This window comes from Sus scrofa, chromosome 2, assembly GCF_000003025.6.
Source record: "Sus scrofa isolate TJ Tabasco breed Duroc chromosome 2, Sscrofa11.1, whole genome shotgun sequence".
NCBI classification, from domain to species: domain Eukaryota; kingdom Metazoa; phylum Chordata; class Mammalia; order Artiodactyla; family Suidae; genus Sus; species Sus scrofa.
This window is the reverse complement of record NC_010444.4, coordinates 77,277,072-77,293,250: the sequence shown is the minus strand read 5'-3', so window position 1 is coordinate 77,293,250 and position 16,179 is coordinate 77,277,072. Positions and strand designations below refer to the sequence as shown.

At 58.6% G+C, this 16,179-nt stretch overlaps 1 protein-coding gene across 1 annotated transcript in view; it reads right to left on the bottom strand.

Moving 5' to 3' along the window:
- Positions 1–15,192, bottom strand: part of SBNO2 (strawberry notch homolog 2) — a 42,313-nt gene extending 27,121 nt beyond the window's left edge. The window contains 4 exon segments of the mRNA XM_021084268.1: positions 1,423–1,534; positions 2,131–2,204; positions 6,633–6,824; positions 13,725–15,192. Coding sequence (XP_020939927.1) covers positions 1,423–1,534; positions 2,131–2,204; positions 6,633–6,785 — 339 coding nt within the window. The 5' untranslated portion in view covers positions 6,786–6,824; positions 13,725–15,192.

Here is a 16,179-nt window from a genome sequence, read left to right as displayed (position 1 = left end):
TGGGAGATCTCAGCTCCATCTTTTTTTTTTTTTTTTTTTTTTTTTGGCCACCACGCAGCATATGTCATTTCCAGACCAGGGATCAGATCCGAGCCGCAGCCATGTCAACCCCAGATTCTTAACCCACTGTGCTGGGCTGGCCCTCGAACCTGTGTCCCAGCGCTCCCAAGACACAGCCAATCCAGTTGCACCACAGTGGGAACTCCTCAGCTCCACCTTTAACTAACCACACCTGACAAGACCCCATTTCTTTTTTGTTGTTGTTGTCTTTTTACCTTTTCTACGGGCGCTCCTGTGGCATATGGAAGTTCCCAGGCTAGGGGTCTAATCGGAGCTGTAGCCACCAGCCTACGCCAGAGACACAGCAACGCGGGATCCAAGTTGCGTTTGCAACCTACACCGCAGCTCAAGGCAATGCTGGATCCTTAACCCACTAAGCAAGGCCAGGGATTGAACCCGCAACCTCATGGTTCCTAGTCGGATTCGTTAACCACTGAGCCACGACAGAAACTCCATAGACCCCATTTCCAAGTGAGGTCTCTCTCTGAGTGGACCTGGATTTGGGGGGGACACTCTCACCGCAGAGTGCAGTGCTCAGTCCAGTTCTCTGCCCAGTCCTGCCATGACCCGGGGTGTGGAGAACAGCCAGGCTCCAATGGATGTGGGCCAGTCTGACGGCCCTGGTTTTGGTCCAAGTGGGAACAGCAGGTTTGCACTGGCCCATGCAGGCTGGTGAGTCCTCCGTCAGCCTGTCCCCTGGCAGAGCCAGTGAGCCCCTACTCTATAAGAGGAAACCAAGCACCTGACAGCCCTTCACCCTCCAGTTCCCAAACTGTGCATTGAGGCTGCCCAGCCATGGAAAGCCCACTTGGTCACCAAGGATTTTAAATTTTGGAAGGAAACCCAGCGCCATTCAGCTCCTGCCACCCAGATTGGGGTCATGTTGGAGTTGAGGCCCCACCACAGCCTTGCTGGGCTCCTTCCTTCCCACTCAACACCTCTGTGGCTCTCAGGTTCAACACCCATGGACAAGGCCACAAGGCAGGGTCCCTTGGCTCCTGGGCTCCTAGGGGGCTGGCTCCAGCCTAGGGAAATGGGGAATGTGGCCCCAGCCGAGGGGCTAGCACACACTGATGGAGCAAGCGCGGGTCCAGGGAAAGCGAACGCACTAGAGATACAGCCCATAACCCACATCCAGGCCTGAGCAACAGTGTGACACAGCTGGGCTTCCAGCCTCAGTTACATGACCACCAACTGAGTGCTTCCCTGATAGAAAGTGCTCCCCAACCCAACAGGTCCAGAAAAGCTATTTCCCAAACAAGCCCAGTCCCCACGTCATGACACACCCATATGACGCATGGCCCAGCCATGAGCACTACCCGGGGATGCGGCAAGGGTCCCATCGGATCAGAGGTTTCCTACCTGAGGAAAATCATTGCTCTTTGGTGGGAAGCTGGGGGTGGTGGCTGAGGGGCCATAGCTGGTGTCTGCACAGGGCTGGTCCGCAATGAAGGAGGACGAGTTCATGAACTGGCTGGAGGCAGAGAAGGAAGGCGAGCCATCAGGCATGGCCAGTGCAGCCCATGCAGGATGGGTGTGGGGGTCACCCGCCCACAGGAATGACTCTCAGAAACTCAGCACAGGAGGGGCCCATGTGCCCACATCCCAGGACATGGTGCCCCTGGAAAACTCTGAGGCTCCAGCCACACATGCTTCCAAGCCCTTTGCACAGGCCATTCCTTGCCTTGCTTCCAGACCTGCTCCCTCTGGCAAACTCCTACTTATCCTTCAAAACCCAGTGCACTGATGCCCTCCACAGGGAAGCTGCCATCCTGGCTCCTTTTACCCTTGAAGTGGAGCCCTCCCTGGCTCCCTCATCTAATCTGACCTTTTCCCTGGGGGTTCTTGCTAAGGGAGAAGACAGCAGGTCAGTCTCAGCTGCCCCTGTGTGGCCAGGGCCTGGCCCATGCCCCCTTGGCGGGATGCTCAAGCTCCTTGACCAAGCCTCTGGTTTTGTTTAACCCATGACTGTGGATGGAAAGGCAGAGCGAAACCCATAAGGGTTGGGTGGCTCCCCAGCAGGATGCAGTAGGGCTGGTTTGGACCGGGGGCGTGGGAGCAGTCACTTACTGGCTTTCACTGGAGAAGGCTGGGTATGGTGAGGGCGAGAAGGTGTTCCACCAGGAGTAGTGCAGCATGGCGTTCTGAAACAAAGTAGCAGGTGTCACGGAGAGGGCAGGAGGCAGGCATCCCAATCCCAGTCCCCGCTCTCCCCACCACCACCACCACCCACTGCACTAGGGCGGGGACCAGAGACCAGAGCCTGCCCGGGGGCTTTCCAGTTGGGTCACCCGTGCCTCAGTTTCCCCATCTCAGGAGAACCCACTGGGGGGCTGTGGTGAAGACACTTTCAGCAGCGCTGGAGATAGGGCGGGAAGGGGACAGTGAACATGGCTGTGACTCTGGACTGGCCCTGCCCCCAGAATCCCTGCAGGACTCAGGAAGCCCATTCTGGAAAGTGGAGGATGGGGCCCCATATAAAACAAGATGGTGTGAGTCCCTCCTGGGCTGGGCCCCCACAAGGGAGATGTGCAGCCTGCTGGGACAGGTGACTTCTCAGAAGAGCAGGCGGCTCCCACCAGCACCATGGACAGGCCCCTAGCCTAGCCAGAGCCTCGCAGCCCAACCCCTCCCAGGAGGATGTGGGGTCTGGCCTTCTCAGAGCTCCCAGGGGCCAAGCCTGGTTGGTCCAAGAGTGAGGTACAGGCAGGGGTTCTGGGGGACCTGTCTTAGGAAGCGCCAGGGGGTGGCCAGAAGGATAAGCCTGAAGTCAGCAGGAGCAACATTTGGCAGGACCGGCGTGGGGGTGGGGACATGCACACCCCTCTGAATGGGCCACATGAGACTCCATCAGGGAGGCCAGCAGCTGTCACTGGAGAAAGGCCTGCTGGCTTCAGTCACCATGCCCTCTTGTTCTAGCCCCTGCCCAAACAAGGCCTGCTCCTCGGGAAGGCCACTCCCTTCCTCTCCAAGACTCACTGACCTGGTACTGGTCCAGAACCCACCTAGGGCCCCTCCCCACTGTGCAAAGGGGAGGAGCTAGTCCCATCTCCCATCACTGCCCCCATTCCCAAGTCCAGCTCAGAGAACCAGAGCGAAGGAGATGTGGTGAGACCTTACAACTGGCGCAGGCCCTAAGGCTCAAGGTGAACCAGAGGAGACCAGCTCAGGGTGCGGTGGCTCCTGCCCAGGCTGGTCCAGGGAGTGGGCTTGGGCTATGGGCCCAGAAGTGGGCAGCTGGGGAGGGGAGGCCCAAGGAGCCACTTGCTCACCAACCTTCTCTGCCTGTGCCCAGACTGGGCCTGGGGTGCCCTGGTGGAGCTCCCAGGCCAGGGGACTCCCAGGCCCTTGAGGAGCTCAAGGCCTCATGCTGAGGAGGTGGGGAGGTGGGGTCCCGTGTGGCTTTGTCTACACAGCACCCCAACCTCCTCCCTCAGCGTGAGTCTCTGGTAAGGCTGCCAATGCATCCAGCCCCAACCCACAGAGCTGGTACATCAGAGCCAGCCAAGCAGAGCCTTCCTTGGGATTTTACACTTGCAGCCAGAGGGAGTGGCTCCGCCTTCAGAGGGCAGGCCTGTGGGACTTGATTGGTCCAGAGATGAGCCTCTACCCCAGCAAGCCAATCAGAGTCTGCCTGGGGATTTCCCACCTGGAGACAGAGAGGCTGGCCCTCCCCAGGGGAGGAGCAGGCCCTGGGAGATTAGCCAAAAGCTTCCCAGGCCAGTGTAAACTGATGAAGGAAGATGACACTCCCGCTAGGGTGGCAGATAAAATGAGAGTGCCAGATAAAACACAGGACACCCAGTGAAGTTGGAATTTCTGATAAGCAAAAAATAAATTTCAGTGTAAATACTGTGTGGAACATACCTACTAAAAATTTGCGTTTATATAAGATTTAAGTTTCCCTGGACTGTATTTTAATTTGCTCTATCTGGCCAGCTTGGCAACAATGATAGCCCTAGGGGCATGTCCCTGCCAGGCAGCCCCAGCGCCAGCTCCACCCTGGGGTCCTCCTCCCCAGCTTGGGTCACCTCAGCCAGGACATGGAGAGGAGCATGGCATCCACACTGACCTCCGTGGCCTACAGGTCCTATAAAGTCTGCTGGCCACTCTTGGGCCAGACCCAGTGTGGCCTGAGGAGCAAGTCCACCACTGGTGGCCAGAGAGGAAAAGGCTGTGTGCAGAGCTGGGCCTTGGAGAGCACAGGAAGCCTGCTCTGTTCTGACTGCCTGAGTGGGCTCAGAGCCCCACATGGCAGCTCCCTTGTACCAGGGTCCCTATCTCAGCCCAAATGTCCCTCCCGTGATGCCAGTGTCTGAGCCCCTCTGGTCCCTGAAGACTGTTCTGGCCCTCGGCCAGCTTCCTGGGTCACTGTAGCTGGATGTTGTAGAAGTAGCCCATCCTCTGCAAACCCGCCCGAGCCTGCTGCTCTGACCCAGGATTCTATTCCAGAAACAGCCCCGGGGACTCATCCAGGAGGGGGAGGAAAACAGCAGCGCTATTTATAGCAGCGGAAAACTGGATGCGCCCCAAGGCCCAACAATAGGGAAATAATTAAGCAAATTATGGATGCTGAGAAGAAGGGATCCTGTGGCGTTGTTAAGAATGACAAGCGTGTGCTTGAAGCCTAGGAAATGGGGCGAAACAGCACCCAGGGAAGGCGTGCACTTCCTGCCACGTGTGGGATGGCTCAGGGAGGCCTCAGCTAGGCAGCGGAGGCTTGGAGGGACGTGGGAACAGCTTCGGCAAGAAGGGGAGCAGAGGAGACGGCTGGACTGGCACATGGTGGTGCGCAGGTCTGCAGCTCTAACCCCTTTTTGCTTCCTTGCCAGTGGAGGTGCCAGGCCCATTGCGTTTGGGTACCATGTGGGCACAGCTAGGCAGTGGGTGAGATCTGGGTGGGTGCACACCTCCTTGCCCCTTTCTTGATGCTACAATTTGGGGTCTGGGGCACTTTCTGCCAGTTCTGGACCTTCAGTCTGGAGCATCGCTTGGCCCTGAGATCCACCCAGCTTCTCTGAAACCCAAACTGGACTCTCGCTCTTTTTCCACCTGCCTTCCCTTGGCCCAATTCCAGCAGGTGCTTTACTGCTGCACCGCACACTGCCCTCTGGCGCCCGCACCCCACCTGCTCTCCGGGCTGACTGGCAGCTCCAGTCTCCCCAACCGAGAAACTCATCCCCAACAGAGAAACTCAGCTTTTGTCTTTTCTGCAAGGATCCCCCCACTTCACTCCTGGCCTGACTTGATGGAGGACTCCAAACCTGTCTCTTTGGGAGGCCTATGCTACCATCTGTGATGTGAGGACACCCAGCCCTTGCGGTCACTTTATCACTTATGGCCCTTCATCACAGTCGTCAAAACTCGAAAGCAACAAGCTGCCCCTCAGTAGGAGGGTGCATGAACAAACTGGGACGTGCAGAAGATGAAATGTTATTTGGTGCTAAAGAGAAATGAGCTATGAAGCCTGGAAAAGTCACGGAGGAGCCTCAGATGCACATGACTGAGAAAAAAAGCCGGTCTGAAATGGTCACATGCTGTGACCCAGTTGCAGGACATTCTGGAAGAGGCAGCGCTCTGGAGATGGCCGATGGGTGGTGCGGGGGTGGGGGGAGGGGATGAAGAGGCAGAGGGCAAGGGGTTTAGGGCTTTGACATGACGCTGTATGAAGCTCTAAAAGTGGGGATGTGTCCTCTGACATGTGTCAAAACCCAGACAACACCCAAGAGTGAACCAAGGAGTTCCTGCTCTGGCGCGAAGGGATCAGCTGCATCTCTGCAGCACTGGGACGCAGGTTCAATCCCCTGGCCCAGCACAGCGGATTAAAGGGTCTGGCATGGAGTTCCCATTGTGGCTAAGCAGGTTAAGAATCTGACTAGAATCCTTGAGGATGTGGGTTCAATCCCTTGCTCAGGGGGTTAAGGATCCAATGTTGCTGTGAGCTGTGGTAGGTCGCAGACTTGGCTCAGATCTGGCGTGGCTGTGGCTGTGGTGTAGGCAGGCAGCTGCAGCTCTGACCCCACCCCTAGCCTGGGAACTTCCATACGCTGCAGGTGCGGCCCTAAAAAAAAAAAAAAAAGGATCTGGTGTTACCGTAGCTGCAATCTAAGTCACAAAAAAAGAAGAAAAAAAGACTGAACTGACTGTCACTGTGGCCCTTAGTGACACTGGATCACAGCTGTGATGGAACACCCTCACCAACAGGGAGACCAGGGAAGGGAGAGGTATGTGGGAACTTTCTGTGCAATTTTCCTATCAACCTAAAACTGCCTAAGAAATAAAGTCTTATGAATTAAGAAGAATGGGTGCTGAAGCAGAAGGACAAGCATGGAGTGTGACCTGCCTGGGCGGTCCCAGCCCTTGACGCCCCATAGGTGAGGGCAGCTACCAAAGCAGTGTGTCCCCAAGGGTAGTCAAGGCCTCTGCAGAAGAAACTTTGGAACTTTACAGAGAAACTTTGCAGAGGGTCCTCCTGGCAAAGCCAAGGGCCTCCATTTCCACAAGAAGCATCAGGAGGGGAGCCAAGGGGCCAGGAGGCCGACCCTGAGGGCCAGGCTCACCTGGATACTCACCTGGACGCCGGACCCGCACAGCGGGGTCTGCAGGGGCGGCGGGCTGTACAGGACACTGCCAGCTGGCGGGGGCTCGTGTGGAGGGAACTCCCCATCCATGGTGGGCCCCACTACCAGCATTGGGGGGCTCCACAACCCGGGCCGCAGGGGCATCTATCTGGGCTTCTTGCTCCGAGGCGGCGGCATCATGACCTGGAAAAAGACATGCACATCCTGAGGTTGCCCTTGGACCCTGATGGTAGCTTGGCCAGGCTCACGCAGAGGGAGAGCAGTGGGGGTTGTGGGACACTAGGGGATGTCCCCTGACCTATGCAGGGGGTGCAAGTTGAGGCTCCCCAACTCCACAGTGCTGCCAGGGTGCCCTCCTGGTTTCCAGCACCTCTACAACCGGGGAGGGGGTTATCCTTCAGCTGCCAGGGTGCCCCACCCCCCCGGCGATGACATCCCAAGTCACAGGAAGCCCTGCTGACTGCCCTTCCTGGGAACACTGGGGCCAGGACCTCCAGGATGAGGGCAGCCCCTTACATGTGGCCAGGGCCAACCCTGCCCAGCACCCCTCCAACCCCTCCCCTTGTTCTCAGGCCCTGGAGCTGCCCTCCCTACCCACAAAGAGGGCCTAGAGCCTGGGAGCCCAGTGTGAGTGCCGCCCATCCAACCTGTGCTCCAACTAGTCTGGCTGGGAGGGATATCTGAACTGGGGGTGCCCACAGGGGGCAGAGCCCTCCCCATCCCTCTGCAGCCGCATCAAGCCTGCTCAAGCTGAGGGTCTATCAAGTCCCCCCACACTGGGTTGGGGCTAAGATCGCACAGGGCCCCAGCTGAGAATGAGGGCAGACACCCAGCCAAGAAAAGCTGCAGGGACCAGCCCTGGCCCCCACGATCCCCCCACTCCCACAGGCCTGGAGCCTGGGAATGAGGTCCCCCAGACCCTCTAGCCTGCCACCACAGCAGGGACCCCAGACTGGCTGAGCGCCCCTCAGGCTGCGGCCCCAGGACATTAATCACCCAGGGAGGCAGGAAGGGGAGGCGGCTGCCACTCCCAGCCAAGCCCTGAGTGAAGAAATCCTCAGGACTTCCAGTAATCACGGCCGCATGCGGGCAGCTTGTGCAATCCCGAGGGGGCGGGGAGGGCTGCCTGTGCGGGCCCTGGCCGCCTCCATGCCTCACCACGCGGCCCAGAGGGGCAAGACCAGGGCTTGGGCCACGGTGTGCCCAGCCCTTCGGGGCGGCTGCAGGAGCTGGAGCCACAGCTGCGGGTGCCCTGCTCTGCTCATGCCTCTGAGCTCGGGCTGCCAAGCTACCAGCAGGACGCCACTGCCCCCAGCCCACCCCCCCGCCACAGCCACACCGGGCAGGACCCAAGACACAGAGACACGGCTCTCCTCTGACCCAAAGTCTTGGTCAGGCAGACGGTCCAACCCCAGCTCTGTCCAAGGGTCGGATAACCTCCAACAACCCAGGGCCTGAGCTCCTCTGCACCTCAGTCTGCTCACCTGGAGGATAGGTTGTTCAGGTACGTGCACAAGGCTCATCAGGCACTCAGCAGAGCCCAGAGCCTCTGCAATCAGAGCCACTAAGTGACTGCTGCCTTTGTGGAGACCCCAGGAGGCTCTTCTATTCAGGGGAACCCCCACGAGGGGTCAGCCCCCACATCAGGGAGAGCAGGCAGGTGGGAACCACCTTTATTTGAGAGAGAAGGCTCAGAGGGCTGACAGCTCAGCTCACTCTGTCCTGGGGTTGACCACCGCCCCTTGTCTGTACCAAGTGCAAGGGACGTGTCCCCCAGCCAAGAGCCCCACTAAACCCCGTCGGCACCCCTGCTGCCACAGCATCCTTCTCTCTTTTTCTTGACCCTACTGCAGCATAGTGGAAGTTCCTGAGCCAAGGAGTGAACCCACACCACAGCAGTGACCTGAGTGATGGCAGTGACAATGCCAGGTCCTCAACCGCTACGCCACCAGGGAACTCCTGGTGTCCCTCTATTAGCAGCCAGAAACCCAGCGAAGCCAACCTCTTCCCACTCCTGGGCACCTCTCAGCTTCAAGGCCTCAGAGGTTGCTCACTTAGGAAGCACCATCCAAGCTCACGCCAAATGGCCTGGGATGGGACACCATGGTCAGCTCCCCAGGGACTCCCCCACCTGCATCAGGCCAGGCCTGCATGGCCCCATAGAACCTGTTCTGACTGGCAGCCCCAGAAGGCTTGGGCACCACACTGTCACCTGCCATCCAGGGCATCACGTGCCTCCAGAGAAAGGTTTGCCTCTGAAGGGGAAGCCGCAGACTTGACGGGGGTAAGGTATGTGTGACTTGGGGGGGGGGTCCCTATCTGTTCAAAGAGGCGGAGAATCTGCCTCAGGGGCCCCAGGGTCTGACTGAGCAGGGTGTTGACACCTGGCCCTGGATCAGGAGTGTGGGGAGGGGAGCGATGTGGCCTCGAGTCAAGGTGGCCCCTGGGCACCAGGAATCTGGACCAGGGCAGGGTTGTGCAGGTGGGAGTGCAAAGTGGTACAGCCCCAAGGTTGGCAGTCTGAAGGTGAAGCGGTCACCACAGATCCAGCAACTCCGCTCCCAGCCATCTACCCAGGAGAAACAGATACACATTCCCACAAAAACCTGCACACACACATCCACAGCAAAAGGTGGGAACAATCCCCATGGAAACACACATGTCTCCCACACGCGGGAGCATCACTCAGCCATGAAGAGGAGAGAAGCACCAACACTTCTACCACGTGGACAGACCTTGAGACAACGATGCTCAGTGAGAGAAGCAGATGCAGAAGGACGCACAGTGTGGGATTCCATGGATGGGAAACATTCAGAACAGGCACATCCAGAGAGCAGCTGTCAGGGGCTGAGGTGGGCACACTGGGCCCACCCCCACCCCCACCCCCACCCCCATAGGGCCCAACAGCATCTCCCTGCCCCCACCTCCACAGCCTCCAGCCCCCTGTTCCCCCACAGCCCCCCAACACCACACTGGTGCAGCCCCCAAACATAGCCCTTGAATCCTTCCAATCTCTGCGGAGCAGCCCCCCCCAGCCCTGCCCCACAGCCCTAGACTCAGTACCCTGTTGCCAGTCCCAGAGCTCCAGAGGGTGAACATGCCATGTCCTAGGGCTTCTAGCCGCCCAGGATCAGCCCCACCAGGTGGGGTCTCAGGGCTAGAGCTCCATGTATTTTCAGATGTTAGTCGCATGCGGCGTGGTGCCCACAAGGTGCTCTCAGGGGAGGGGCCTTGCTTTGTGTTGCAGGATTTCCTCTTGAGATCAAGTTGTGAATGAGTCATTGTAAAAGAGAAAGATCAAGGAATCGGTGGCTCAGATAGGACGATGGGGACATGGGGGGGCAGGGCGTGGGAAAAGGCCAGATCTAGGAGAGGCTAACCCCCACCTCTTGGCTGAGACCACTTTGCCCTGTCGCCCTGGCCAGTGACCCCAGAGCAGGCTGCCGGGTCTTACCCTAGGATGACAGTGAGCTCTGCTGGCTCAGTCCCCTAAGCCCCTCAGAACACACTGTCTGGGCTTGCTGGCATAGTTCAGCTTGGTCAGGAACCCTGGGGGCCATGTGTCCCTGGACAGTCACCTCCATGAGTGGTAGGTGGGCTGAAAAGGGGGGGCCCCAAAGAAAGCCTCAGGAGCCCTTCCTCCCCAACAGTCCACTGAGGCCAAGTGCTCAGTGGGACACACAGGGACACAGAGCCAGCTGAGGGGGGCTGGGAATTTGGAGAGAGGGCCCAGTGCAAGGGGAAAGTGGTGAGACAGAGGAGGGAGACTTGAGAGGCTGGTGTCCCCCAAGCTCATGCCCACCAGGAGCCTGGGCAGGGGTCTTCCCTCAGAAACAGGGTCTTCAGAGGGGTGAAACTAGTTAAGATGGGGTTGGACTGCAGCAAGGTGGCCCTAAGGCAAAGACTGGTGTCTTTTTTTTTTTGTCTTTTTAGGGCCATACCCGCAGCATATGGAGAATCCTAGGGTAGGTGTCTAATCGGAGCTGTAGCCACTGGCCTAAGCCACAGCCACAGCCACAGCAACGAGGGATCAGAGCCGCTTCTGCGACCTACACCACAGCTCTTGGCAACACTGGATCCTTAACCACTGAGCAAAGCCAGGGATTGAACCCGCGTCCTCATGGATGCTAGTCAGTTTCATTAACCACTGAGCCATGATGGGAACTCCCAAAGATTGGTGTCTTTGGGGAAACACACACAGACACAAGGAGGAGAGGCCATGTGAAGACTGAGACAGAGGCTGAGGGTCACCTGGGCCTCAGAAGCTTGAATAGGCAGGAGGCACCCTCCCCTGGAGCCTCTGGAAGGAGCATGGCCCTGGAACACCTGGATCTCAGTCATCTGCCTCCATAACCATGAGAGAATGAAGCTCTGTGGTTTAAGCCGAGTGTGTGGTCAGCCCTGATGGCAGCCCAGGGACACTAGATGGAAGGGGGTGGTAAGCCCCAGTTGGAGCCACCCTGACACTCGGCTCGAATCCCTGTGACCCCTGGAGCCAGGAGCACTGCTGACCAGTGGGGCCGGCACCAAGGATGTGACCTAGGACCTGCACAGGGTTCCCAGGGGCATGTGGAACACAGCCACTCTGGGATGCCAAAGACAGGGAGGGCCTGGCCCCAGTGACATGCCAGGCAAGCAGGACACGGAGCCTCTCTGTCTGGGACAGGGAGAGGGTGTCTCTTGCAAGACCTCCCGGCCTGCTGGGACACGAAGCCCCCTCCCTCCCTGTGGTGGGGCCACAACATCAGAGCCAGGCCATCACAGTCAACCTGAGGTTGAACGGGGGAGGCCCTGGAGGGAGGGCAACCGCATAGCACGTCACCCCAACCTGACCCCAGGAGCAAGAGCAGCCGAGCCAGCCCACATGGAGGGCCTGCCACAGGGCACACACACAGTGACCCTGGATGCCAGCCCCGGGAAGGTGCTGCTACTCCAGGAGGTTGGATGGTGCAGGCGCCATTCCTGAGGACAGACACTAGCCATCAGGAGAAACTGCGCCTGGGCAAGCAGAACTGACCCTGGCCCAGGCGACAGAGTGATGTTTGCTGAAATGAATGTTTATGCAGAAAAGGAAACTCTCAGGCTGAGTCCTGGAGGCACCGATTCGATTTGGCCTGTGGGCCAGGACAGCTGGTTCCAGATGCTCAAATTGATGACGAGGTGGCACTTTACGCAGCTCACACACCCAAGGCAGAGCTGAATCTATAACCACACCACCCTCCCACAGCCTTGGGAGGCCGGTGAGCGCCCCCGCCAACCCCGAGGGCACAGCTTGGCACACACAGCCTTTACTACCTACCCCAGGGCCCAGCAGGGAATGGGGACCAGGAGTCTGGGGCTCGGTGACCCCCAACCCCTGGTCCCCACTCCCAGGTGCAGTCCAATCTTACCAAGGGAGAGCCCACTGGCAGGGATGGCGTTCTGGCTGCTATGCCTCTCGGCCCACCCGTGCAGCTGGTGAACCTTTAAATGTGTCCTCATGGACAGGTGTGGAGCAGCTGCCCACAGTGGCAGGCATCTTCACAAGAGCATCCTCCTCCAGGAAGAGCCTCCTCAGGGCTTGTGCTTATTCAGTCTTTAAAAGGCTTTAGATACACTGAGCATGCGGTCTCCTCTGACCCCCAGATCTTCTTCCCCTGAAAAGATGTTAAGCCAAATCCCAGCAAGCCCAACTTTCCAGTCCTTTGACACTGATGTGCCCTAGTCTGTCCAGAGTCTGTAGGGAGAAGAGTCTGACCCTCCTGGCTCTTGCCGCTTGGTGACAGGCATGCCTCAGGCCCCTTGGCACCCAGGCATCTCTTCCCAGCTCCCTGGCGAGCTCTGAGTGAGACAGCAGCTGGTGCTGCCCGCAGCTGGGTTGCACTAGTCCCAGGGAGGTGGTCCGACCAGCAAGCAACACCATTTGGCTCCTTTGGTCCAGTCTGGTGCCAAGAACATCATAAGAGACCTTTGCCCGTGCCAAAGGGCACCCTGATGCTAAGGGAGGAAGGTGACAAACTGGGAAGAGGGAGGATACTCCCAAATCCCAGAAACAGGGGCCCTAAGACCCACAATGGGGCCTGGATCTGCTTCTCCTTCCGTCTAGAGGAATAACCACAGACTCGGACCCTGTCCTAAGCCCATAGATCAGAAGTCCAGGTGAGCACACGGGCCTTGGCTCTGGGTCTCCCAAGGCTTGGTGTGGTGCTGATCTTGTTGGCAGAGCCGGGGCGGGGGGGTGCCCCCATCTTCAGAGGTAATACCTGGAGGCCCCCGGAGCTCTAACTCAGTTCCCTTCAGCCTCCCATGAAGAAAAGTCCCCTGCTTATAAGGACCTCTGGAGGACACTGGGTCCTTGGTGGAATCCAGGGCAATCACCATTTCAGGGTCCCTAATTTAACCCCAACTGCCAAGTCCCTTTGTGTGTGAAGTGACCTATCTACAGGGCTCAGGACCAGGACGGGGGTGTCCCTGGGGCAGTTACTGAGCTGACCCCAGAAGCCAACTAGGATGCAGCCCATGAGGGGACAGGAGGGTAGCAGGGCTAGTCTCGCCCTGTGCACAGTAACAGGTACTGGAAACACCGACCCTGCCCCTTGGAGGTGCCTGGAGGTGGTGAAGCCCCTGGTGGCCCCCTCTTGGGAGGAGGCTGCTGGATTCCTGGAATGCAGTAGGGCTTCCAGACAGGCTGGTTTTGCAAGAGGAGTGGCAGGTCTGAAGTTGGGGGGTGGCAGCCTCTGCCCTCCCAGAGCTGCACCCCAACTCTGTCCCAGCCTGGGGCACTTTCACTGCTGAGGGTTACACCCCAAACCCCCCAACCAGGGCCATCCCGACAGCCCCCGAAACCTAGCTGGGGGCCCACTTACCCCGAGTCCTACCCCCAAAACAGTGGGCTGAGCTCCTGGAGGGCCGGAATCTGATGCAAACTCCCTTAATGCCCTGGCTGGCTCACATGGACACCAGGAGAGGCTCCCACACCCTGCACCACCCCAGCCAGAGGGGGGCGCCCATATCCCCACTCTGCAGCTTCCAGGGCAGAACACCCCTGCCCCTCATATGTACACACCCTGTCCCAGCTCCTGGACCAGCCTTTCCTCAACTTACCTCACGTGCTGTGGGACACCCACGCCTGGCACCTCTGGGCCATCTCTGAGGGGAACTTTTGCCCCATCCCAGCAGTGAGTCAGGGCATAAATGCTTACTGCGGGTCCACAGTCAGACCGCTCCCTCCCTCCTCCATCCCACTGCTGCTTCCTGTGTCAGCCTTTGACCCCAGTGCTGCGACTCTGAAACTGACTCCCGGGAAATGCCAGACGCCTGTCTTCCGGAATGTGGCACCACTCTCTGCACCAGCTGCGAGCCTGGAAGGACTGCCAGAGAGGCCTCTTTCGGTTTCACTTGGGGATGTGCTCCAATGGGGATGGAGACCAATTGGATGGAGGCACCTGCCCCGGACTGGACAGTGCAGTTAGCGCAGTTGCCCTGGGAACCCAGGAGGGTGGGGCAGATGCCCAGCTGTGAGAACCCAGGGGGGCACTGGGGGACATAATAGGGGCCAAATTCAAAGCCTTCCCCTGGGTAGTGTCTCTGCTAGCTGTGCCCTGGAGGCTCCCAGGCAGCACAGGGGGAGCGCAGAGCTGACTTACTGGGTGACTCCCCTCAGCCCCACTTCCTGCAGTCAGGGCAGAGCCAGGGCCTGGGGGCTGCCAAGGGAGACTCTTTGACCCTGCATAAAGTGGGGAGACGGCACCTTGTCCCCCCTCATGGGACTGAGAGGAGAAAGATAGCCCCCCCCAGGCCGCAGCACATGGGTACCTGTGAGCAGAGGCCAAGTCCTGCTTTCTCTTTTTCTTAAATACTTCTTTGTTCTATGGAGAAGTGATTCACAGGCCACACACTTCACTCATTTAAAGTGTACAATTTAGCGGTCTTTAGTACATTCCCAGAATTGTACAACCATCACCTCTAATTTCAGAACATTCCATCACCCCCAAAAGAAACCTCACTCCCATCAGCACTTGCCTCCACCTCCTCCCCAGCCCCTGACAGCCTCTAATCCATCTCTGTCTGTAGATGTGCCTGTTCTGGACGTTTCACATAAATGGAATCTCACACTGTGTATCCTTCTGTGTCTACTTCTCTCACTGAGCTTCACGTTCTCAAGGGCTGTCCAGGTCTTAGCAGGTCTTAGCGCTGCCTCCACAGGGGGCCAGGCAAGCCCAGAGCATCAAAAACTTCTCGGGCGGGCTCCCACCTGAGGGCAGGGCAGCTACATGCCCCAGTGAGAGAAGCTGGTGGCTGTCACTAGGCAGGATGATAAAGGAAGTTTGCTTCCTATCCAGCCCCATGGAGGCTGCCCATGTGGGATTGACCCAGCAGCAGGGAAGAGGGTAGCTCTGAGGGACAGGAACAGGGGTTTCACTCAGGGGAGAGGAGCCCACAGAAGTACTCAGGCTGCACACACAGGGAGACAGTGGGCAAGCAAGGGCAGGCCAGGCCTGGACCGGGTCTGAGTGACCTCGCTCCTGGTTACACCAGCATCCAACCACACAGCCCTTGGCTGCAGAAAAAGGGGCTGGAAATGCTCCAAGCCTGCATAAGACACACACACACGTGCACGCACGCACAGATACACACACTCACCTGCATGCACACACAAGACACTTGCACACACATGCATGCAACACTCACACATGACATATGCACACACTGTCATGCACGCCCTCACATGGACGTGCACTGCTGTACATGTGTATCCGTGAAACATGTGTGCGTGCGCGTGCGCGTGTGCACGCGCACACACACACACACACACACCGCCATGTGTCCACACAGACACACATGCACCCTGGAACTGCGCTAGCATCATGGGGGGCTGTCTCCCCACTCTGCTCTCAATGACATGACCCCCACATAGGGAACAAGCAGATCCCCGCCCCCGTCAGTGGCCGTAAAAGCTTCAACAGGCGGAGGCCGTCCTGGGAGGGAGGCAGCCTCTGGGGACTGGACACAGTTGCCTCTTTATTCCCGGCCCAGCTCACTCACGCAGCCAGAGCCCTGTGCTGGGTCAGCGTTTCCGGCCTGGCCCCTGCTGGAGGGGTATCTGAGACTTTGCTAGAACCGAGCTGGGTCAGCCCAGGCTGGTCCTGTCCCCAGTGGGGGCCAGGCCTGCAAGCCATGGGGGTCCAGCCTCAGTAACCCCCGAGCTAGAGAGCGCTGGCCTTGGCTGCATACCTGTGGCCTCATCCCGCCCCAACTTCAAAGCCAACTGCCTCTTCTACGCTCCACCCTGCAGACTCCCCTACAAATCAGGCTCCACATCTGGGCCCTAGGCCTCCGCCAGCCCCCCTCCAAAGAAGAAACATCTCCCCCAACACACTTACACACACACACACACACACACACACACACACGGCGGGTCCAGCTCCAGGCAGGTGTGAGCAGACATCTGCTCAGAAGCTCAGAGTCAAACAAAGAGCCCACGCCCTCCAGAATTCCAGAATGCTGTCCCCAGGTCCCCATACTGGCTGTCCCTGGGGACAGCACGTTGTACCTGGCA